Raw genomic sequence first — 25,306 nt, forward strand, 5'->3', positions numbered from 1 at the left:
CATTCTTAGAGAGAGCGAGAGAAGGGAGGGGCGGGGGCTTATGCACTGCTGAGAACACCATTCTTAGAGAGAGTAAGAGAAGGGAGGGGCGGGGGCTTATGCACTGCTGAGAACACCATTCTTAGAGAGAGCGAGAGAAGGGAAGGGTGGGGGTTTATGCACTGGCAATCTAATAATATGTTTCAGAAACTATCAATTGTATGATGGGGACATCTATATGGGATGCAGTAACTGCAGGCAGGGCAAATCACATACTGTATTGAACATAGTGTATCGAGTAATCACATACTGTATAGTGTTGAGCAATCACATACTATATAGTGTATTGAACATCATGTAGTGAGCAATCACATACTGGATAGCGTATTGAACATCATGTATTGAGCAATCACATACTGGATAGCGTATTGAACATCATGTATTGAGCAATCGCATACGGTATAGTGTACTGAAGGAGGTGCATCTGTTTCTATTTGGGGGGTTGTGTGTGTGTGTGTGTGTGCATTCAATGTTAACTAAATGGAGAGGTGGGCACTAGATTAATTCCTAACTTCTAATCCCTTGCCCAGCTTCAAAGCAGGTCAGTATCCTGAATCAGGACATTTTCACAGACCACACACCCTGATGGGCCAATCTTCCATAGTTCAGACTCCTGTGCACCCTTCAGAACAGAGCAATCTGTTTGAATTCCCCAATGGTCATTATAGCTCTAGGGTCACAAGCCTCCTCCCCATTTGAAACCAGCTACAAAACCAAACAAAAAAAACTAAATAAAAGTGTAACCCTTTAGAAGCTGCTGCACTAAAACAATGAATGATGGCAATCACAAAAAAAACATCTTAAGCTAGGATTCACATCCTCTGGTATGCCAAATAAATAACAGCTGCAGATAAAACTGAAAAGGGCAGAAGCGGTGTTAACTGGCATTTAGTTTTATTGGCCCATTTGCACTGGGATACACTGCTCCACTGGACAGCAGCGTAGTTTGTGTTCCGTATCAGTGAACAAAATTATATGATAACCGTTTCATTATGTAGAGTAAATTATCTTTAACACATGTCTATGCACATTGAGAAAAGTAAACAAATGTCTATGCACATTGAGACAACTAAACAAACTGGCAATATATATATATATATATATATATATATATATATATATATATCAAAAGCTATGTCAAAAATGCAAAGTGAAAGAATTGTGTATTCTGTTAGCCCATCATTCCCTGGAACCTGAGTGATCAGCAAGCATGTCAGCAAACAGTCCATGCAGCCCCAGTCAACAACCTTCCAGAGCGAGAGGCAAAGCCTAAAGGATTAGGACAGCATGTATACACTGAACTGGTACTGAAAATGACAGCGCTGCCATGTAATGTAAAAAGTGCTTGCAAGGCATCTGAATGAAGAATGCCTCCTGGGCTGTTTCTAGGGATACTTTGTTAAGGACTGAAATGATCTGAAGTGATGCGCTGTGCCAGAAGATGTTCATCCAAGTGTGAATAATAAACTGCACTGTGTTGTTTTGTATTGTGTGTTTGGACAGGCAAGCTAGAGCTCTCCCCTCAATCACTTTGTACTGCAGTGTAAGATTCACAGACAGAACGGGGGGATATTTCCAGTGCAGTGGGGAGGGAATAGACATCTACAGCTACCAGAGCCAGGTGGGTGTGTATTCCAAGTGCTTCTCTCGTTCACTTGTGTTGAAAATAATACATTCTGGGGTTTACTGGCTGTTATACACAGGTGAGCACCTGGTTCAAGTGACAGTTTGAAAAAAAGAAGAAAAAAACAGGAGAAAAAAACAATTGTCTCTTTATTCATGTGCCAGTCAACACTAGAATACCAGAGTCTGATTTTATTGCTTAAAGACTGTTTGTATCTGCCTACTGTATGTCATGATACAAATGTGAGAATTAGTACCTTTCAGCAGCTGTATAGTACCTACTTTACAGTATGCTACAGTAGTGTGTAAGAAGAAGTCGGTCTCTTGTGCTTTGCACAGCAGATGTTTAAGAGGACATACTACTTTAGGAATCAGTAAGCTGATCTTGGGTATATTCAGGTTCAGATTCCCACCATGAACCATGGCCAGGGCCCGTCTGGAAAGACGCATGCCTGCACAAAAGCAATCAGTGAAGTGCCCCTGAGTGGAGACTGGCTGATTGATTGAGTGGACGATGTTCACTGTGTCCAAGAACAAAGTGTGCAAGCCCCCAGCCGGCAGTGTGCCAAACCCCAATCAAATGAACCTGGGCCCAGATAGATGTGCACACAGCACGGGAAACCACTGAGATGCTCTTACTGCAGGGAGAAATAAAAAAGAGCTTCAGAACTACAGCTAGGGACAAAAGTTTAGCATCACCCTATAGGATTTTAGGATTGAGACTTAAAAGAAATAAATTAAAAAATAAAGCACTATCTGAACATCATTTTCATATTTTATTTAACATCATGTAATCACAGAAACTACAAAACTATATTGCGAAAGTCTAACGGAAGCCATAATGGTACAGTGTTTCATGTTCGATTTCAAAATGTCACATTTTTATGGACTTCACAAAGCAGAATTAGTTAATTCTATAGGGTGATGCAAAACTTTTGGCCATAGCAGTAGGTCAAAAGGAGACCGATTATCACTGATTTAAATTTCTGGGTATTTATGAGTGTTTAGCCACTTTCTTATTTAGTCTTCCAACACTAAATCTTAATGGGAGCTATGGCCGTGGAAACAACCAGTCAACTTTATTGTAGCCCATCAAGTAGAAAGGTCATTGGGTTGTCAATAAGGACAGCGCTCTACCCATACAAGTTCATAGTGAAAGCATGGCAAAGTGTAGGCTCACACAGAAAGCACTGATAGGTATGGTAAAGCACAGGAATTACAGTACAAAGTTACAATGCAAAACATGTATTAAAGATTGCTCTGAGACTGCCCGCTTAGTTCCAGCGGTGCAGCCAATAAGTACCCACAGCAGTCACCCAATAGTCTGCAGTGCATAGAGGGTTATCAAGACTGACAAGACACAGGAAGCTGTAGAGGAGTGACAGATATGAAAATTAAGATACAGACGTGAGCAGGTTCTGCAGGAGTTTACTTTACAGAAAGACCCCCCTAGGAGAAAAATGCAAGAAAAATAGACTAGTGTCACTGTCATTGTGAAATACTGCAAGAAGTTCTGTTCTGTTTGCACTCATTTATGAGCCACATGCTAACATTTACAGACACAGTAGTCACTGTGTACTCTGTTGAGATTAGAGATGGCTAACAAATAAAGAAGTGGATTAAATATTTCCACAAGGGGGCATGAGTAGGGCATGCACAGGCATCTGGGGGGGGGGGGGGGGGGGGGGGGGGAGATGGTATTTGTACTGTATTGTATATTTCTCTTAATCCTTTAAATTATATAAATGTGTTTGCAAATTAAGTGCTGCACAATTTTGAGCACAACTGGGAAAGCATATTGTAGCTCACTGAATTACAGGAGGAACTATCCCTTTCCTATTGCCCCTTTTGTTACTGGAGGGAAGAATGCCTTTTTAGAGGCTAAATGATCCCTATCTACAGTCAATTCTTCTTTGTTTAAAAATTGCCTGTGAATTGAGTGCCGAAAAGCGAGAGACTGATACACGCTAGATGCACCCAGACACAGCGAGTTGGGTGACCGGGTCAGCTTCTCTGCAAAACGAACTCCACCAAACTCACTGTGTTTACCTCAGCTGGATTTACACCAAGGTCATCGAGGGACACGTTTAGCCACTGCGCTACTTAACTGCTACCTCATTTCAGTCTTTAGAAAGGGCTAATTCTAGATTGCTTTTGCAAAGTGCTGATAAAGGTCCTATTTAAAGAATTCTGAGTCGATTGCCTTCAAAGGGAAACCCATTATCTGCCGTCCTTTCATTTAGTCAAGGGCTTATCTCCTGGCCAGACCCAGCAACCCTTTACTGACCACCTGAAACAAAACTGTCTTGAACTCCCAAATGAAAGTTCACACAAACGTTTCGGAGATGCTTTAAGCTGAGGGAACACAAAGCCACTTTTTCAGGAACAGTGGCTTGAAACCTGGTTCCAGGAGAACACTGGAGAACTAGTTTGAGGCAACTTTGCTGTATCAAATCCCAAGTTTCCCCTGGTGAGCCATGCAGTGTCATGAAACCAAAGTGGCTTAGTGTTCCCTCAGCTTAAGGGAACTATCAACTGCTATTGCATGAAAGTCTGGTGTCTCCCTACAGTAAATATTATTGGTTGTGCTCATTTATAATGTATCATTGTCACAAAGACGGCCAGAGTGGGTGGCGTCAGACCAGATGCAGGAAGTAACAAACAGACAGAGATTTGGGTTTTGGTTGAGCTGAGCGCGTGATTGCGCTCAGCATTTAATACAGAAAATAAAAAGGTTTGCAACAAAACACAGGACACGGCACTTGAGCCAAAATAAACAGACAAACAAAACGGACTACACAGACAAACACGGTGAGCTTCTTTTACTACTTATTTTACTGTTACAATTCCCTCCGTCTCCTAACCCGTTCTCCACTCACCGAACACCAACCCCCAGTGAGTGAAAACATGCAGCTTTTATGCAGTTGTACCGAGATTCGATTGCTAGTCAATCATTCAATTGTAATCTCGGTACAACTGCACGTGAATTAATTAAAGTGCAATTCCCCGTGCTCACATATTACTTTTTACTTGCACGTGATGTGATGTGCCATCCCCGTGCCTAACTACAAATATACAATTTACACACACGTGAAACACAGACCGCTTATATCCCGTGTACCAATGCCTATACACCAACATTTACACACAACACGTAACATATAACATACACAGGGGGGGCACTTTGCCACAATCATTTATATATCTTCCTGTATGAAAACCGCTGGGTGTCAAATGTCAATTTTCGGTCAGTAAATCGGCGATATATAAAACAATAGGCACTCGTGAAAACGTTGACCACTTTGTGCTTTAATTAGGCATCTTAAAACAACTTCTAAAAAGTCTCATGTATTTTACCATTTGTATCTATGTGTTCCTTTTCGCTTACTATTTTAAATTATTTGCTTATTAAAGTCATCAATTAAATTAGACAATCACTAATTTGCCTACAGTGTTTTGTTTTCATATGCACCACAAATGAAAACTACAGAAGCAATGGGGTGTTCTAATAAACGTGCACACTGCTGGATACATAGATACGGTATCTATTTTTTAAAGGAAACATCTTTGAGCTGATATTACCATGTGAGATTAAAGTTACCTTATCATGAATATGTAAAAAAATATATATACCGTATTACTTCGAATTAACGGCGCCCTCAAATTAACGCCTCACTCGGATATCAGCTTTTTAATAGACGCCGCCCTCAAATAAACGCCGCTCTCAATAAAGAAAAGTAAAGGTATTTTTTTTTCCTACCCCTGCTCAAAAAATAAAGAAACGCGCAACTCTGCCTATGTACATGACACCCCCGAAGAGACTGCAACCTCAATCCAGCATGTAATACAAACTAATGTACACCCACCTTAGTAAGCAAATGTTATTTTATAGTACAGTCCCAACAGACAACCGAAGATTAACTACTTACAGCACAGCAGTCCTTCACATCCCTTTTTCCCCCAGCAGAGTTCTGTGCCAACACAGCAGAGAACAAAACAAGGGCTGTCTGTTTACCTCGTCGTCAGCTTTGATGGTGAAAACTTAAAAACTCAGAGGAACTTAGAGCTTTGCCGGTCACTCTAAGCGCTGTCCAAAAGCTGGCTGAAGATATCTTCTTGTAGGGGGTTTAGTTGTTTTGTTTTTTATTCAAATAGAATTTTACTCAGTCCTGTACAATTATATATATATATATATATATATATATATATATATATATATATATATATATATATATATATATATAAAACAACTTTCTTACTATATGAGAAGATTTAGTTTCAGTTTCTCCTACAGAGAAATTATAAACAAGCATGTAAATTACAGTGAGAAAAAAAGGATATATTTTAGTTTTAACAGAAATCAAACTGATATTCACAGGTAATAGTTTTTGTTAAGAAAAACAACTGCATCACACTCAACTACCGTTCTCTCTCCTCTTTTTGTCCCGCCCCATAGCAACTAATACACACTCCTGATTTGCTGGTACAGTACCCCCCTGACCTCACAACTCCCACCTAATAGGCTCTCATTAACTGTCAGTAAATGTAATGTATTCAAGCCCCAAAAACACACAAGAGTATAGTGCTGCAGATCAGAGTCTCTCATAGCGCCATTTCTAAAATGTTTAAATCATGTAATAAAATATTGTAGCGTTTGTAAAGCATAGTATTATTAATAAAGGCCGCCCTCGTATAATCGCCGCCCTTGTTTAAGGGCCGCAGTCATTCTGATCAATTTAAAATAAACGCTGCAGCGCCAAACTGAAGTAATACGGTATATATAAAATGAAATATCTGCATTATGGCGACAGCTCTCTGTATCTCTATTTCCTCAAGTTCAAATCATGTATGTGTGGGGGTGGATGTTTTGGCATCATTACTTAAAGTGTATGTAAACAAAGCGAAGTCCAGTAACTCTGAATAAATAACATGTGTATGCTGGCGAAAATGCATGAGATGAAAATGGTACACACAAGCAAGCCCCTTTAGGTAAAGAAGTAAAATTGAACAAAGTGTGTGTGTGTGTGTGTATGTTTTTTTTTTCTTTGACTACTGACACATACATTCACTTGAGCTGGATTTGAACCCAGTCCAAGGTGAAGGGCTTGAGAGGCTAGTGAAGGCACTTACTCATCTGCTGTGCCAGGTACAGTACATAGAACCAGCTTCTTATTGAACTGCTGCTGGGATTCTCTCCCAGGGGTGCCGTACTGAACCCCTTGCTAACTAATTCAGGAGAAGCAGTGTGTGAAAGATCATCTCCTGTTCTCTCTCTACACCCGCTCCCTGGGCCCCCTCATCGCATCCTATGGTTTCTCATACCATTTTTATGCTGATGATGCTCAGATTTTCCTCTCCTTCCCCACCTCTGACTCCACCATCTCCTCCCGTATCTCTACCTGTCTGTCTGCTATTTCCTCCTGGATGCACTCTTCCTGAGCAACATCCGAAGAATCCGACCCTTCCTCACCAACTATGCTACCCAGCTCCTGGTCCAGGCCCTGGTACTCTCCCGCCTAGACTACTGCAACTCCCTCCTGGCTGGCCTCCCTGCGTCCACCACCCGTCCGCTCCAGCTCATCCAGAACTCTGCTGCCCGCCTGGTGTTCTCTCTGCCTCGCTTCGCCCACGCTACTCCACTACTCCGCTCGCTCCACTGGCTCCCGATCACCGCTCGCATCCAGTTCAAGACTCTTGTACTAGCCTACAGATGCCTTGACCAGACTGCACCCAGCTACCTCCAGACCCTCATCTCTCCCTACACCCCCACTCGACCTCTCCGCTCCGCCTGCACTAGAAGACTAGCTCTACCTCCGCTACGCTCCCCTGCCTCCAGAGCCCGCTACTTCTCCACCCTTGCTCCGCAGTGGTGGAATGACCTTCCTACAGATGTCAGGACTGCCCAGTCCCTGACCACATTCCGGCGCCTCCTTAAGACTCACCTCTTCAAACAGCACCTGTAGAACTCCTCTGTTTGTTTCCTGGGACACTATCACCCTTCATGTAAATGTGCTTTATGTTGCTCTTATCTGCCCCCTATTTTACTGCATTTAATCCTGTACTTCAGAATACTGTAATCTGCCAAGTGTTTAACCTGTAGTACTTTGTATTTAATCATATCCTGATGTAACTATCACTATTTAATCATATCCTGATGCAACTATCACTATTATCTGCTGTATTATTGAATTGTGGTTTGTCACACTTGTACTTTGCTTGAACAAAAGTTATTGTATTTCTTGCTCTTATTGTATTACTTGTATTGTAACACTTGAAATGTATTTGCTTACGATTGTAAGTCGCCCTGGATAAGGGCGTCTGCTAAGAAATAAATAATAATAATAATAATAATAATAATAATAATAATAATAATAGAGCCGGCTCACAGGGGGGCTTTCTGTCTTTCCAGTATTGGAATCAAGCGGGTCGGCTCTGGTAAGATCACACAACAATCCACTGTAACCGCAGTTTCATTGAAACAACAGAATGAATACAAACAGTTGATTGATTGATTTGGGATTCACAGAGGTCTGCTGGCTGTGGATCGCCAGTAGCTTGGGAGGATGAGAACACTCCCTCGACAGGAAAAGGGTTCCAGTAAGACGTGACACTCGCAAGCCTGGCAGCTATTGCACTTTGAAGCCAGCTGCTTCCAAAGTACAGCACTCAAGTGCTTTAGAGTAAAAATGTCACAGCAAGTTGTGATCAAAGGGGAGGCTAAAGTACTCAGCACGCTCTGAGGGGCCGTTCCTGCGAGGAGCTGCTGCTGATCCTCATGTCCTTCACATCTAAAACCATTCATCTTCCTCACAGGCCCAGGGACTGAACCCCCGGGATGCTGCAGCGAATCAGAGAGGAAATTGAGCTGTACAGCTCTGCAGTGGCACATACATTAATGGATGTTCACCATGCAGTCTACAACGTCAGAGACTGATAGCAAAAAAAAAACAGAGAGACAGCTACTTATCAACGTCCAGTGCTCAGCCAAGGATTAGCAAGTGAATTAAAATAACTGTTTTCAGGCTGTGCTTCAGATCTAAAACTGCTCGGGTCAGAGGGTGCATTTCCGCTGCATGGACAAGCACAGCTGAACATATCGCTCCCCTCTTCCCTTAATCACTCTGGGTTTAAAAAAAAACATGCCGATGCAATGCAGTCCAGATGGGAAAACGGAATGTGCCAGTGCTACTGTATTGCTGGGTGTGGCACTGTTTCAATCCATGCCAGTTCTACCACTGTACAGTGCTACTGTATTACTGGGTGTGGTATTATTTCATACTCCACTACTATGGATTTTATAAACATATTTTTCTATTAATAGATGGTTGTTACCTATGAAAACTGTGTTTGGTCACACTTACTAAGTGCTTATAAGTTAATTCAGGGAAAAATGCTTTCTTGACTGTAATAAAAATAACACATATTGGTAAATACATACGTATGAGGATTTCCACAGGAATTTGGATAACTGAAAATGTCATTATCACACAACACTAGAAACAGCAACTATCTTTAGAGGCAGAGGTTAAATCATGTGCAGTGCAGCGGTCCAGGCCCCCTTGGCAAATAAATGAAAAATCGTAATGAGTTTTCATCTGGGGAATTTAACTGACAAAAAGGAAGCTGTGTTTACACTCCTAAAATATCTACTCAAGCCATTTCCTGGATTTCTTTTTTTGAAGAAGGTGAGATCCTGTCTTCTGTTGTGTACATTTAGTTTTACTTCCCATGGTTTGTATTATATTTAGTGCTGGGACAAATATCCGAATGAATATTTTTTCACATGTAGTGTATTCGGATACAAAAATCAGATGTTCGTATTCGCTGGAAATGACAAAAATCCCTTGCACAAAAAATGAAAAAGAGCTCTGTGTGGTATGTGAGATTTAATATATAAAAATAAATGCCTAACTTAAATAGTACCCAACTTCCTGAAAAGGTTGTGTAGTGATTTGTATATAGATTGTATATATTATATATTTTTGTTACGTGGAATAAACAAGAACCAAAACGATTAGGTTTTTTTCCCTTTGTTTTACAATGCCATTTCCACGTTTGTTTTATTTGACGTGTTTAAAGTTAAAATTTCAGTTTTCATTTGCCTGTAGCTACAAAAAGGCACAAGTAAACCACCTATTACTTTATGAAAACGTGTCGATGGCCGCTGTTTACTGTGAAGACAGGGCAATGGAAAGGAATGAGAAAGTAAAAAATTAATACAATGCGTTGTCAACGTTATGTACTATTTATCTCAGGAATAAAGAAACAATGTTTACCTTGAACTGCTATTTGCCATCCTTTGTTTTGCAGTTAATTCACTGGGGTAAAGTAAGTCCTGCACAACGCATTCCTTACTCCTGGGATATATTTCTACTTTAATGTGTTAAATATTGTAACGTCTTGCTGTAAAATAAAGGCGCACACACAAGGGCCACACCCCCCTGCTCCTGCTGCTATGCAGTCTCTGCCTGCATTCTGAGCAATATAATGGGTTTTATATCTTTTTGAAAACAAACGAATAGCTGAATGAATATTTAAGTTATGAGCGAATATCCGAATATGAAAATCCTGTGTTCGTCCGAGCACTTATTATATTGTTGTTTTTAACAGAGAAACCACACCAGATTACATTGCAGAATGACAATAAAGCCTCAAAGATTGAAGATCTTTTAAAATGACACAGATTGCCAACTGCTGAAATCCTCTTTACAGAATGCAAGCAAACCAGAAAGCCGACAGTGTCTGGTTTCTAATCAAGTACAGTACCCAGAGGGGCAAAGTGCACGTCAGTGTTGTAAACAGTCATCCAGGACTGTGGGGCACTGCAACTTTAATACGGAGCCTGAAGCTGGCTCTGACCACAGCGCCGATAAGGGAGCCTCACTCCAACAGGAATGATGTGAAACAAGATCGGACAACATGGAAAGGGATACATGCCACTGGCTTACACAGTGCAGTAGACTAGATTATCCAATGCGTTTCATGAAGGCCGTCTGTTTTGAGAATTTTAGCATGAGACCATAACAGATTACTGAATAATCATCCTACTGCTGGCTGGTTAAATGGTTCCTGTACTTCCACTGCATTACAGTACTTCATCACTATTCCAAGCTACCTTTCACAAGTGCTAACCAGCTCGACTAACAGCAATATACTGTACTTTTAATTACATTCCTTATACAGAATGGTAGTTTGCATGCCTGCAGGACAGTTGCATGACGAACTTGAATGATCTACGTCCTTCAATAGCATCATTTCAATTTCTGTGGAAAAAAAAAAAAACTATTGATGGAAAGCATTCAACTGCATGTTCACCAAAGGGATTGCACAGCTACTGTATGGCACTAAAGAAAGAAAGTGGCTTGCAATTGCAGCGCTACTGATTTTCCATTCTGGGAATAGCAAATTCCCTTTTTCAAAAATGACCAGTTTCTGTTTTTTCCATTTTGTCCCACTTCATATCAATTTATTGATAATTAAACATGGCATTTGAACCTAAATATAATGTTGATAGTTAAAATAAATAAATAAATAAATAAATAAATAAAAATAAATACTACCACAATTCTTGTTTTATTTTTTTATTAAAGTCAAGATTTTCAAATCAGACTCTTGTTGCTGTAATAGAAAGTTAAGCACCTGAAGAACCTTCAACTTGTGAATTTTTATCAACATTGCTTGGCTCATTGCTGGTAAAAATAGCGGTAAAACATAATTATATTACAATGGTTCAGAAAACAAAATACCCTGCACTGTTGTGAGAATCATATTTACAGTCTTCAGTGTTTTGATAAGACCCGTTTATCTTATTGCTGGCATTACAATAACAACATAAAACATACTGAACAGTTTAGTAACAGTGCAGCAATGTCATGTGAGAGTAATCCGACTTGAAGTTTAGCGTTTTATTGCCATTACAATAACCAGGATAAAACAGGAAACACTTAGGTCTATGAAAGCCCTGGCTTGAGCACAGCAGGGTCTATGAAAGCCCTGGCTTGAGCACAGCACCCAGGTCTATGAAAGCCCTGGCTTGAGCACAGCACCCAGGTCTATGAAAGCCCTGGCTTGAGCACAGCACCCAGGTCTATGAAACCCTGGCTTGCTCACAGCAGGGTCCATGAAAGCCCTGGCTTGAGCACAGCACCCAGGTCTATGTTTCTCAGCACGGAATGCAGTGCTTTGCATTTGTTCCTGTCATTTTTGCTTTCTTGTTCTCTATGTGTTTACTACTTCAATATGATCTTAACGGTATTGACTCGTATGTGATCAGTCGAATGATAGCAACATTTGCAGAATAGTATCCCCCCACCCCCCGCTCATACATGATCAGAAATGTTTTAGCTTGTGTTTTGCGTAGACATTGCGTTCTCTGTTTCCTTCGTTGGCGCCACCGCCATGTTGACTTTCAGCAGAGACACTCGAGTGAAGTCCCGTGATGAATTCACTCAACTTGGCGTTTTAGTTACAATTAATTTAGCGCAGTGACATAAAACATAACTTCAATAATAGCTAATTCTTCAGTTGTATTGTTTACACTGGTTTTCATCTTGGACAAGACAAAAGCCCTACGCATTACAAAGCACGTGATTATTGTGTGTTTTCCTTTCACTGTCAGGAATGGGATGTGCAGCCTGGTCAGGCTAAATTTGGTAAATTGATTAGTTAAATATAGAAGCACCTCATTCCGAAGGCTGGCAGTTTAGTTGAGAGGAGGAGCTTGCGTTCCTCTCTGAACCGCAGTGACAAAGAGCTAGCTTAGGTTTAAAAATCCTCTGCTTATTTAGAAATTCAAGGGTGCACCCCTGCATGTTTTATATATTTTACCAGCCTGATGATCAGCTATCCCGTCACATTAATGTAAACATGCTCAGTAATATCTATCCCAAGGGAGATTCTTTGCAGCTAAAGCACTAAACAATAACTTATTATAAAAGGTGGTCTGCAGCCAAGAACACCTTTAAACCGTGGCTAATGACCGGTCAGCACTGCAGAGAGAGATTTTAGGTGTATTTTTAAAATGCTAAGAACATGAATACTCCCGATTCCACCATGCAGCCTCACAAAATTAAAATAATTCAATAATACAAACTGGTGTGCATGGTGACCACTACCTACAGTGCATTTTTAAAAAAGAGTCTTAATTAAATAAATCTATGTAAATTGAGATCAAATTACAGGAAGTGCTCTCTTCAGACTATATGTGCTACTCTATCTGTGCAGCGAGCATTAAAACACTAACTTTTCTTCTGGCTTGAAATACTAATGAAACTATATTACTTTCCAGATTGAAATTAAGTTGATAATTGCACCACGTTATTTATAAAGGTTTAATGACTTTTGTATAACTGGTTCAGATTAATAAACAATCAAACCAAGCAAACAAACAAAAAAGATGTAACTGGTAAGAAATGTACACTGTAGCACCATAACCGTCTGGCACATAAACGAAACCTTTCCCAATAGCAAAATAAAGCTGACTTTAGACTTCCTACATGAACCAGCCTAACTATCTAGCAGTTACCATAAAAGAGTACAGACCAAAGACTTTAACCTTTTAAAACAGACCAGCTGCTACTGGAGAGAGCTTCTATGAGGTTCACATACAGGACTGTAGGGAACCCGGTCTGGCAAAGACAAAAACAGCAGCGGGTCTAAATACTGTATGACCACCCTGAATGTTGCTCTGTATCAGGATTTGAGCTGTTACAGGTGAATAATGCACATGAACAGATACAAGCAATAATAAATCACACCCAGGGGATTCTTGGAGATATAACCCACACAATTAAAAAATATTCCTCCTCTAACACAACCCGCTGCTGTGTAAAAATGTCACCAGCTGCACACAAACATATGCATCCTACTTATCCCCCAGTACCGGCAGGCATCCAACCCCTGGTCTCCCGTGGAACAGCACATTAAAACTAATTTTAACAAGAGCCTCTTCACAAACAGGAGCCTCGGCCCCCACCACTGCCTACTTTTGGCACTGCTTCCGTAACCCTCCCACCCCTCCAAAGTTTGACTTCCTGAGCGCTTTTATCTTCTCCTCGTTTTTTTAAGGGTACGCATTTTTAAAAAGAACCTCCCTTAGGTTTTGTACTGATTGATAGCCACTTTTACACTGGTGCCACCCCTTTCTTTCACAGTAAGAGGAGTCTCCTCTATCACTCCCAAGACGATTTCCTCCACATCACTACTGGAACTAAACAATGTCGCGGATTCCAACGGCAATCAGTTAATCCTTTCATTTAGAAACAGATCGAAACAATACCATTGCTGTCATGACAAGATTGTTGAAGCTATAAAGAATAAACATTATGAGTGAAAGTGAATTGTTTTTAAAATGCCTAATACAACACAATGCAATGCTAGCTTATTAACACTCCTGAAGCATGTTTTGGGCGATACCAGTATACATTTCTGGGGCGTCATTGTATTCTGTAGTGCTTTGGTCGTAGGTTACAGTATTTGATTACAGCAGCAATATTATTCAAGGCCTAACAGTAAGGGCTTCCGTGGATCACTCAATCGGCCCACATTAGTCGGGATAGAAAAGATTCTTATTAAACGATGCTGCAGATTGTCACTCGCAGTCACTATCAACCATCAGTGTGAGATAGCAAGGCCACGTAGATGTCACCCTGCTAAAAGAATTACATTTCATTGAATCTTGCTGAAATTGTTTTCTTCAAGGAAGGTAAAATTAAGTTAATTTAAGTACAGGAGGTCAAATCACGTTTCTTCCCCTGTAATAAATGCACTTATTAGTTCTCATGAGAATATCATCATGGAAGTTATTAAAACTTGACAGAAACTGTCACTGTTCTTTAGAGAGACCAGCATTCAGTCAATTTCCCACACATACAAAATGCTAAAACCATGGTGATTTATTTATAGCCAAATAGACCTAAAGATTATGCTGTTTCTCATGGTACATTTATTTTTTATTTAACTGTCATCATCCACACAGAAACACCATGAGACATGCCCACCCCGTCACATGATCCACACAAACACCAGAAGACAGGCCAGCCCAGTCACATGATCCACACAGAAACACCAGAAGACAGGCCCGCCCCGTCACAGCCACATAGAAACAGGGATTAGTCTGCATGGGCCACAAAGTCTCAAGTCTATTGGCTGGTTTTACAGACCAAAATTCGCGCTAATCTTGCACTACTCAATGTTAATTTAGGTATAGTCCAAGTCTAGTGCTAAATCGAGGTCTGTGAAAGCAGCTGTAAATGTATTACAAAGTTCATTGTTATTACTACTGTGTACCTGAAGAGTGAGTGTTTACGGTACAGGAGGAACTGACCTGAGCACAGCACTGCAACAGCAAGAATCACTGTGCTTATAGATGTGTTCAGAAAGGCATAAGGTAGATCCACAGTAGTAAGCAATCTGGCTATCAGCAGCAACCGTGTTGTACTGCAGGTTACATCATCCATCATCAACGGAAATTATTATTGTATTGAGTTACATTGATCCACATCAGTACAGCCCCCCCCCCCCCCCCCCCTCCCAAAACTGATCTCTACTATCCATCACATGTACAGCATTCCCAAAAGAATTACTGTATTAAGCGTCTGACAATTCAAGGAAACTACATGACCTAGAACGCTAGATGTGTTGTGCATCTTTAAATCACAGCTAAAAAATAGAAACATATTTGCCAGTAAATTGACTGGGAAAAAAAAAGTGCAATCCAATTCCTGAGGGATTCTCAACTAGCATTCCAACAGTCCTGAAGCTGGAATGGGATATGGAAGGGAAAACAAGTATGCTGTTGCCTGTCTGCCTTTCCCTGTTGAAAACTCGATTTTCAACATGGTTGCTTTCCATTGCACATCTGAACTTGCCTTTATAACATATGCCATTGTTTTCCAGGATTAAAATATGTATTTATTTTAGTCTGCTGTGCTATCCTAGGTTTTCATTTGTATAAACATCTACAGTAAAGGTTAATCCCTGTTAATAGGGATTCTGCTGCAGCAATGGAACAAAAATACAACAGCTCCACAAACTGCATTTGACCTACCATCATTGATGTTTAACATGGTGGCGAGGGAGGGGACCCCACTAAGAGCATCGTAATAATGTGTTAATGTGTAATTATAGCATTACTTGCACTGGCCTGCATTTACTGTGGTACATATTAAGTAAGTCAATTTGGCCTTCTGGTAAGCCTCTATCTTATGCAGGCCTCTATTATTTCACACGACAGTGTGGTTCAGTACCACCTCATTTATTTCTGCTTTCCACTGTTCCTCCATACTGTACAGTACAACACTTTCTGCATTTAAAAAAAAAATCTGCTGTACAAGTACAGATTAGAGCAATGTTAAAGCATGGGACATGCATCTCCCACAAGGTGAATTACTGTATCTAACCTCTAGACACAGAACTGTCTTTTTAAAGGGGAGGATTTCTGGCATGTGGCTCCTATTACAGCATGCAAGGTTAATGGGCTTCACTTACACCAGATAAATGCTGACTTTAAATTATGCATTACCTTGGTCAGCACTATGAACTGAAAGCTACACCTTGCACAAAGTTAATTTACTGTCTGTTATCTGGCTAATAAGATTAATATGGCACTGTGTAAAATAAAACAATCATGGAGATTCCTTCATGCCATGTATGTTGGGAAAGTAACGGCCGAGGCCACAGGGGTCCTGCAAGACCTCCCGGATGCGTCCTAAAGGACTGTAAAGTAATTGGTAGGGCTTCTAAATTTAGGAATCACAAAAGTAATTGTTTAAAGTACTGAAATGATGAATCAATGCTAGCTGGCTGGAGACTAATGGGGAAACACAGGTAATTAAAGTAAGCTTTGCTAGATTATGGTCGATGCACGGAGAGCTGGTATTGATGCACAGAGAGAGTTGGTATTGATGCACAGAGAGAGTTGGTATTGATGCACGGAAAGTTGGTATTGATGCAAGATTTACAGGTGTGAAAAAGCAAGGTTTTTGTTGCATTTATAAGAATGAAACAGACAGAAGTGTCTAATTTAATATGCTGCTAAAAAAAACTGAAAAATATCAGCTGCAGGCTTTTATCCCATATACAGTGGTTTTGAGGGAGTTGATACGGTGTATTAAAATAACTGTGATATAAAATCACCTCTTTTCAAGAGCTCAAAAATCTCATCTTCAGGTAGAACTGGAAATTCAAAGACACATCCCATTAGCCTTGTTTATTACCACCGGGATCAAAATCAGAAGTTGAAAACTTTCAACTTTCAGCATTATGAGCCTGCTCTTATCTAAAGCTCGGAATCCTTTTAATAAAGGGAGTGTGTGGAAACGACTTGGCTAAAAGTTGAAACTTCTGTGGTGTTAAACTGAACCTTATTTCACACAACCCCTCCCCTCTTTTCTCTGTGTGTGCAGATAAACCCTCATTTAAATCAGTAAGTAAATTCTCTCTCTCGTTTTTTAACCTACAGACTACAATCAATAATCAGAACTCATACATGATGTAAAACCCTTAAACAACCCCTAAGCATTTATTGTAATCCTGACATGTTATTTAAAATGTCCTACAAGTGTAAATTTAGTTTATAATAAATACAAAAGGCACATCAAATATTTCGCATGTTGCATCTGTTTGCAGGTATCCTCTCTCCAAGCACGGATCAGAGCAATACAAACAACATTTCAGTATTCTCAGTTTAAATGCAGTCTTTCAGTGACTTCATGATTTTTCTTTAAACCAATCAGACAAAGACACAAATCTCTTATCACTTGGCTAATTGTCCATTGTCCTAACCCTAGCTTCCAAGCATCTGGTTCAATCCAGTTTGTCTTTGAAGTAGCTAGTTTTTATAACCCTCCAGTCTGTAAATATGTTTAACAATGTGTTGGTACCTCTAACACAAAAACAATGATCTACCCTAAATGGCAAATGCCTTTCTTGTTAGAACTGGACATCAAAAGGAGAGGCCAACACCTATTTCAGACTGTCTTGGAGCCTTGTCCTAGCAAAGACAAAAGTGACCAGAAAGATCTTTATCAACTTACTGTCTGACTAGGAATTTAACCAGAATCTGACTTAATGTTTAACCCATTCTGTGAGGTTGTATTCATAGACCAAAAATTAATTTATATCTAAATAAAATGTTCCAACAGTCAGCATGAGTGGACTTTTGACACTGTACATGGTTCTGTTGTACAAAGATTATACTAAGTCAAGTTACTTTCCTATTACTGTGCAACATGGTTATAAATAAAACAAATATTTGCCAGTTTGACATGTTAGTGATAAGGAACCACACACGCATTCCTATCAAAATTGGGACTAACTTAAGGCTAACTTGGCACGAGTAAGATCACATTTTTAAAGACTAGACACAGTTAACTTGCTGAGCACACTGCTACAGTTTTGTAGTTTAAAGAAAAATGTGAATTCAAGAGCAAAACCAGGACGATTTAACAACTTTAAAACCCTTAAACAGCTTAGTGAAGGAACCCCCACAGCCAGAGCGGTCTGCCTTCGTACACAAGAGCAGCTCAGCTCTCACACAGTACAAGGGTCAAACTAGGCTCCCTGCAAAACTAAAATTAAAATCAGCCTTGGAACTTCAAAGTCAACATTTTGAGTTATTTATATTTGTGCCAGAGTAACCCTTACTATAAATAAATATAAGCATTGTTCACATGGCTTGTTATAAAACAACACCACTGACTAGAGTGTAATCTTAGTCTCGGAAGCCCAGGCTTTCAGTCCTTCCAGTAAAAACGTGGACTGCAAGAAGACAGGTCTTCATTTTTATTACATGAGAGGAGCTGTCATTTACTTCATGCCAGTACTGGAGAAGATAAAATGAGATAGTAGTGGTGTGGACCAGCCAAGACGTAGCTTCACTGTCTTCAGTGCCTTTCCTCTGCCAGGTAATGTGGATTTCCTACTGGCCCGGTGTTAATTGTGTACTGCTGCCTCCAGGGATCAGCCTATTTGCATCCTCCCAAGCGCCTCAGCATGACAGCCGTCTGGAATGGGCTGGGTGGGGCACTTCGCAGGGGTCATCAGGTGGGCACCTCCCATCTTCATGTTTCATCAAATAGCCCACCATCCCCTCCCAAAAACTTAATCCATCATGTTTCTTTTTATATATAGTTTCCACCTACTTTAGACTGTATTCAAGGGTGTGCTTTTAAACTAAAGCCCCTTTCACACTGGCACTCCTACCCGGGTCACAATCCCACGTAGTGTGAAACCACGTACCTGGGTCATACCAGGGTTAACCCAGGTCCCAGTGACCCACCTCAGGATGTGGGTTGACATGCTTTGACTCGGGTTGAGCGAGACAAAATGCAGGACGGCCGTTCTTAAGCCAACAAAATAACAAACAGCCACGCCTGCGAGAAGGTTTCACTTCCACAAGGAACGTTGTTGTTTATTCTGTTTAGCCATATTTGTGTTGATTGAGACACACCATGTGCCAGATTGCAGCAGGGATGTAGAAACATTTGCTCTAATCAACATTTGGGCCGACGGTTCAATCCAGAGACGCTTAGATGAAAGCGTCCATAACAAGCTGCTTCCGGGGCATTGATACACGTATTGTTTACTTGTGTCTGTCACCCAGGTCAACCCTGCTTTATCAAAAGCAGTGTGAAATCGCCCAGCCGACCCGCATGACACCGGGTCCCGACCCGGGTAGGTTCCGACCCAGGTAGAACATGCCAATGTGAAAGGGGCTGTATATAGGCTGTGCTTATGTGCTGGGGAGCTGAAGCAGAAGACAGATCAAACAAAAAACTTGATATAAGCATAAAAAAAGAACATTATTAACATACAAATAAAATAGAACATGAAATATAAAATGCAGAGCTATAGAAGACATGTAAATATTTTTGTCGCTAGCCTATATGCTTTCTACCATGCTAGTATTCAATGCTAAAGCTGTTCACATAGAAAACAAGGTTCTCCACCACATTCCAAGCTCTGCCATCCAATACACGATTGATGTTCATGTTTACGAGTCTGTGAAACGCTGTTCTAGAAATAATGTGAAAGGAGTCTCCTGGACCTCACACAAGGAGCTGTCAAATGGGAAGATCCTTGTGTGCAGCGCATTTGATTTGAACCTGTGCACATGACACCATCTGAAGTGCATTTCCTAAACTATTCCATGCGATGCAAAGGGAATCTGTTTGATTGTGTTCATTGTTCGTTTTGAGGTTTCCTAAAATTTGCCAACCAAATGAGCAGTGTAGTTGTCTCATCAGAGCCCACCACTGGGCAGAGCTGGCAGTATGAACACAGCCACACTGCGCCAGGAGAGAACTGGGAGGTAAAGCACATTATTATCAGGAGAGGAAATCGGCACTGTGACAGCAGCATCCTTTCATAAAGCTAAATGGTTATGGAAAGGTGCCATTTCAACACTGGAAAAAAACACCAAATCACGTTGTATTTGCAACAGAAAGAATAAATTGAAGACCTGAAGTGTTCGCAGTCTTAATATTCGCATGTGCAGGGCGGACAAATCGGCAGTCCGGGTGCCCTGGACTACCAAACATTGGGTCCGGACTACCGAACTGTAATGTTACTTTGTACAAACCAGCTCAGTTTACTTCCCGTTTAGTACACGCTTACTCAGCTGAAGCAGTAGCTATAGTAACCAGCAAATCCGATCGTGATTGGTTCATGCCTTAAGATTCATGACATTCCATTTTTTTATTTTTATTTTTTTAAATCGCGCATTAATTGCTTGCAAGATCAGTGACATGACAGCTAAACCAATCAGAGCAGGGACTTTGCTTTATACTTTACTAGAATGGCACCGGCGGTATATAACGATCGCAAGTATACAGTAGGCTACTATATTTTACCGGAGTTATGGCTGAGATAATATATATATATATATATATATATATATATATATATATATATATATATATATATATATATATATATATATATATATATATATACACATATAGACATATATATAACAGATTAATAAACAGGAGAGAACACCGTAACCTCAGTGGCTATCGCAGTGTTACCGAGGTGCAGGGACACTGCAGCTCCAGCACAGTAGAAAGTTAAAGGTGCGTTATTTTATTTTATTTAGAGTTTAGTTACTGATAATGTGCTGTGGATACTGTGAGTGTGATGAGTGCACAGGGTAAAGAAATTAACTAATCATTTTTATATTTATGTGTTTTATAGATATTTTATGAATATTTAAAAATACAAAAGTAAACGGTATAAAATTGTTTAGCTAATGAAGACAGGTAAAAGGTGGGGCTAGGATCTGTAAATGACACAGGTGAGGAAAAATAAAAACAACACAGACCGTGAGTCCCCTGGACTGATCAAGTCTGGGAAAATAATGTAAATGATGCGGTCAAACATAATCCCCTACATTTTATATAAGGAATCTATTATTAGCTTGTTACTGTTCGGTAGAAATAGTAACAGCAAACTTTGGCAGTATCTGGTTATATATGGTAAAAAAAAAAAAACACGTTTTATTATTGGCCCTCGGAAGTGATGTCGGATTTCTTTTCTGAACCTTACCACCTTACAATTGTATCTGTCTACATTTGTTTTTAGTGGTGCGTAGCGTTAAATGGAAATGTTTACCTACTGAAAAATGTGGGCTACCAAAATGTGTGATGGGCTACCATAGTTTACCTTTTGGTAGCCCACCGGTCTACCACATATAGTAGTGATTTGTCCACCCCTGATGTGGAATACAACAACAAATAAGGGGCCTTATCATTAAAAAAGGGAAAAATAAAACAAACAAAATCTCCTGCTGTGTGATCTACACAGATAGTGTAACAGACATACATATAGACCCCAATCTCAATAAACAGCTCTACTGTAACCGATCTCCATCGTGAGGGGCAACACAGCAAAGACACAACGCAATGTTCTGCAATGTAACGCACAGCGCGTGTACTGTACTGCACGCACCCCGAGCATTGGGCGCATTACGAAGTACTGTTCTCAAGAGCACGGTACTTGTTTTATTTGAATCTTATTTAAATAAACTCAAATTTCTACTTTCCCATCTCACCCGCTCAAATCTAAAACAATGGGACCAGTGGGAGATTAGTTGATTAAATTACCATCTAATTCCATTTCAGCACGCATTAAATACAGTGCCCTCATGTGACCAGTTATGTGATGCTCATATAACCCAAGATTGGTCTCAACAACAAAAGTTTACAAAAGGTGCTACTGTAGAAATCGAACAAGTTTGTTTGCTGATACCACGAAATGTCACTGAAAATACTGTAAAGACTTCTCTTCCCTAATGAAATGAATCATGCACTATGGTATTTAAACAAGGCACACATACTTTTATTGAGTTATAAAACAATAGGAATGAACAATGAACACCGATAAGGAAATACCATAACAGATTAAGTCAAATAGATACAATCTTTTTAAAGACTGGAACAAAGAGATACTTTTGTAGTTAAATAACTGCAAGCATGTGTTTTCATTGACCTGCTTTGCATTGGGAGTGCATAATCAGAGATCTCGAAACAGACCTTTCCTATAACCTTGTTTCATATGTACAGTATACAGCTTTACACCGATCTATTCCAGTGTTTTAGGGGTTTAAAATCAAATAATATTCAGTTTTGATATCATCTAAAATAAATATATAGGGCCATGATTGAACTGCTAATTTAAGGAGCACAAATTTGAATAACCCTAAATAAAGCTACACTGGTAATTGGTTCAGTATTCACTACAGAAGCCCCTTCCAAGCCAAACACTGATTAATTAGTCAAGCTAGTTATACCTTTACTTGTGATCAAAGCCTCCAGTATACTGGAAATATGGTGACTCGGACACATCCAACACAAAACTCAAACATTTAATAGACTTTCTGCAGAATTAACAGCAACTCAATTGAGTGCGCAGCAAATGTAAAACTTTTCAAATACTTTTTAGAAGTTATGCATGGAAGCAGACACAGGCACTAAAACTCACACGGTTTAGCAATCAGTCACTGGGTTTAAATGCAGTTTGTAAAACTGGTGTAAAAATTGTGTCTGCAGACAAAAACCTACACTACAACAAATAGACAACACCAGAACGTGGAAGGAATGACATGTCATAAGGGAAGGAATCTATGGTGCACACGGCTTCATCTTACGTAAACCCAAAACGAAGTGAACACTACGGGACCAATCCCCCACTCTGGGAAGTCTGTCTGTAATGTATCCGGAGAGCCGGGCGCTATTGGATTACAGCTGGAAACTGTGGAGCCGATACATCAAGCAAGGGACGAGAGCTCCAAACACTGGAGTCAGCATCATGGCATTAACTTGACACTACAGCAGAGATGCAAGACAGCAAACACATTCTTGATCCAAAAAAAAAAAAAACAAGAACAAAAACATGTTTAATTGCATGTGCTCCCAAATGATTCTGCTCTTCAGCCATTGAGTGGGACTCTGACTCATACGGCATGTGGCCTCACTCACTTTCACCGGGGAGAAAGCTTTGTCCCTACAACTAAACCACCTTAGGTAATGTAAACAAACTGTGCTGTCAACTACTTGGTGCTTTTCCGGCAATGGACTGTGGGACACCAAGGCTTTAAACACTAGTGTTCGAAAAAAAAATGATATCCACTTACTACTGTAATTATAATACAGGTGCACACACATACACCTGAGAAAAAATGATATCCACTTACTATCATAGCACAGGCACACATACATACACCTGACAAAAAAACATGTTGTATTATAATCACAACCACAATGCATACAGCATTACCTTTGAAAGGAGTGGGATATCCTGATTTTAAAAGTTTCACAAGCATTTATGCCTTTTCAAAAGTACCAGCTGTCCTTCTTTACCAAGGTTTCCTGTCATTTTGACCTCCCTGTTTATAGCAAGAAAATATCACTCTTCTGTCTCAAAGATTGACAGCTCTGCATTTACATTCAAACTGACAGAAAGCACACACAATATTAATACACATAGCATTGTTTTCACCAGTATGTGGACTTTGTTTTCACACACACACACACACTCCCCTCCTCCGATTATAAGCGCATGACCCTTGTGACATTCTCACTTGTTTCAACTGTACAGATCACACACACTACGGACTAGGCTACTTGGTTTCAATGGAATGATCACTTCATCTTGACCAGTGACACAACACATAACTACAGTACTTTGAAATTAACCATTATATTTCAGTATACTGCAAGCCCGTTGTACATCTAATACATGTTACTCGTAACAGACAGCAAACCAATACAGCACAGTAACTTACATGAAGAAAACAAGCACTGTGAGCCAATGTAATCGTGTAGGAGACTATAGGCAATGTTGTTACGTGAGATTTCTATAGAAGGCTCATGACGATATGAATTAACACATTAGAACTCCAGTGCAAAAATAACTTACCCCATGTTTGCTTGACAAGGCGGTGACACGTCCGTGTAGCTTCGCTGTGGGAAAGATTTTCCTGTTTTAAGTATTTTTTTTTTTATTGAGCCGCTGTTGATGATCTTTGATGAGGGCGGCGATGTCGAGATTCAGTTGTTGGCTTCAGCAGGACATTGCTGTTTAACCAAGCTCTGCGCTGTAATCAGACGGGCAGCTTTCAAGAGAGACCCAGACCTATTTCTTTCATTACACTTAAAAATAAAACCTAATATATTTTTAGAAGTATATCAGCATTCGTGATTTATCTTATTCGGACTCGTACATTTCCACAGACTAGTAGTTTTGAAACGAGGTTAATGGTCTCTTTACGTCTTTCAATGTGTATTCAGAACAATTTGTGTTTGAATTTTTTCTCAAGTGTTTAAATACGAATTCCCTAGCAGCTGTGAGTGGTTGAGAGAACGGCTGGTTAGCGCCAGTGTTTTCTCTGATCTCCAAATGACCCTTGTATCCACTGTCAGAAAGACTATATACTGCTCCGTGTTCTTTCACAACACCCCTGTGGTATTTACTTTCCAAAACTGACACCTCCTACATTCGTATCCCGAGGCAAGACAAATGCAAAACCGAGTCCCAGCCTACTGAATGGACACTATTTTCTTCCCCTCCTCGTTCACTGATATTCAGTTATTATCTTATCTTGTCTGTACTATTAAAATTCCTTCACAGTAAAAACACAAAGAACGGTCAAATGGACAAAAAAATAAATAAATCCAGGATTCAAATGCTAATGTTCAGCTAAACTGTGCTTTACAGAGGAGCGTAGCAGAGCCGTCTTTCAGTGTTGCTGCATTCTCAAGCCTCCATCACCTCTTGTATAATTTCAGATGCCACACATCCAGAGAAATGTGCATTAAAAAAAAGAAAGAAAATCAAATATCCAAAACCTTTACAGTAGCAATATCTGAAGGCACAAGTGTTATTCAAAAAGGGGCTGCAGAAAGATGCCTATTATTCCATCCTCGTCATTGACTCCCCACAGCCGGCTGCTTCCCTCCCTCTTGTCTCAGTGACACCAACTCCTCTGTCTCCATCCTCCGCTCACTGACAGAATTAAATAGGCAACGTCATCACGCCACCCTCCGCACTGACGTCACTCCCACTCCGGGGACAGACGTCACTCTCATCAAGGGGATGACGTCCAACTATTTCAGGAAGCCTTACTATAAAGGGAAAGATCATGCAA

The 25,306-nt window shown here is 40.2% G+C and overlaps 1 protein-coding gene across 2 annotated transcripts in view; it reads right to left on the reverse strand.

Annotated features, from left to right (window-relative positions):
- The window catches only part of LOC131697715 (homer protein homolog 1), a 66,358-nt gene extending 41,190 nt beyond the window's left edge, over positions 1–25,168 (reverse strand). The window contains exon 1 of one of the 2 annotated variants that reach the window (XM_058988647.1): positions 24,079–25,168. Coding sequence is in view for 1 of the 2 variants with exons in the window: in XM_058988638.1 (XP_058844621.1) it covers positions 24,079–24,083 (5 nt within the window). In the remaining variant the exon portion in view is untranslated. The remainder of the gene's footprint in view (positions 1–24,078) is intronic. The other variant, XM_058988638.1, reaches the window with a different exon arrangement.
- Between the last annotated feature and the right edge of the window lie 138 nt (positions 25,169–25,306).

Source organism: Acipenser ruthenus, chromosome 2 (genome assembly GCF_902713425.1).
Source record: "Acipenser ruthenus chromosome 2, fAciRut3.2 maternal haplotype, whole genome shotgun sequence".
Classification (NCBI taxonomy): Eukaryota; Metazoa; Chordata; class Actinopteri; order Acipenseriformes; family Acipenseridae; genus Acipenser; species Acipenser ruthenus.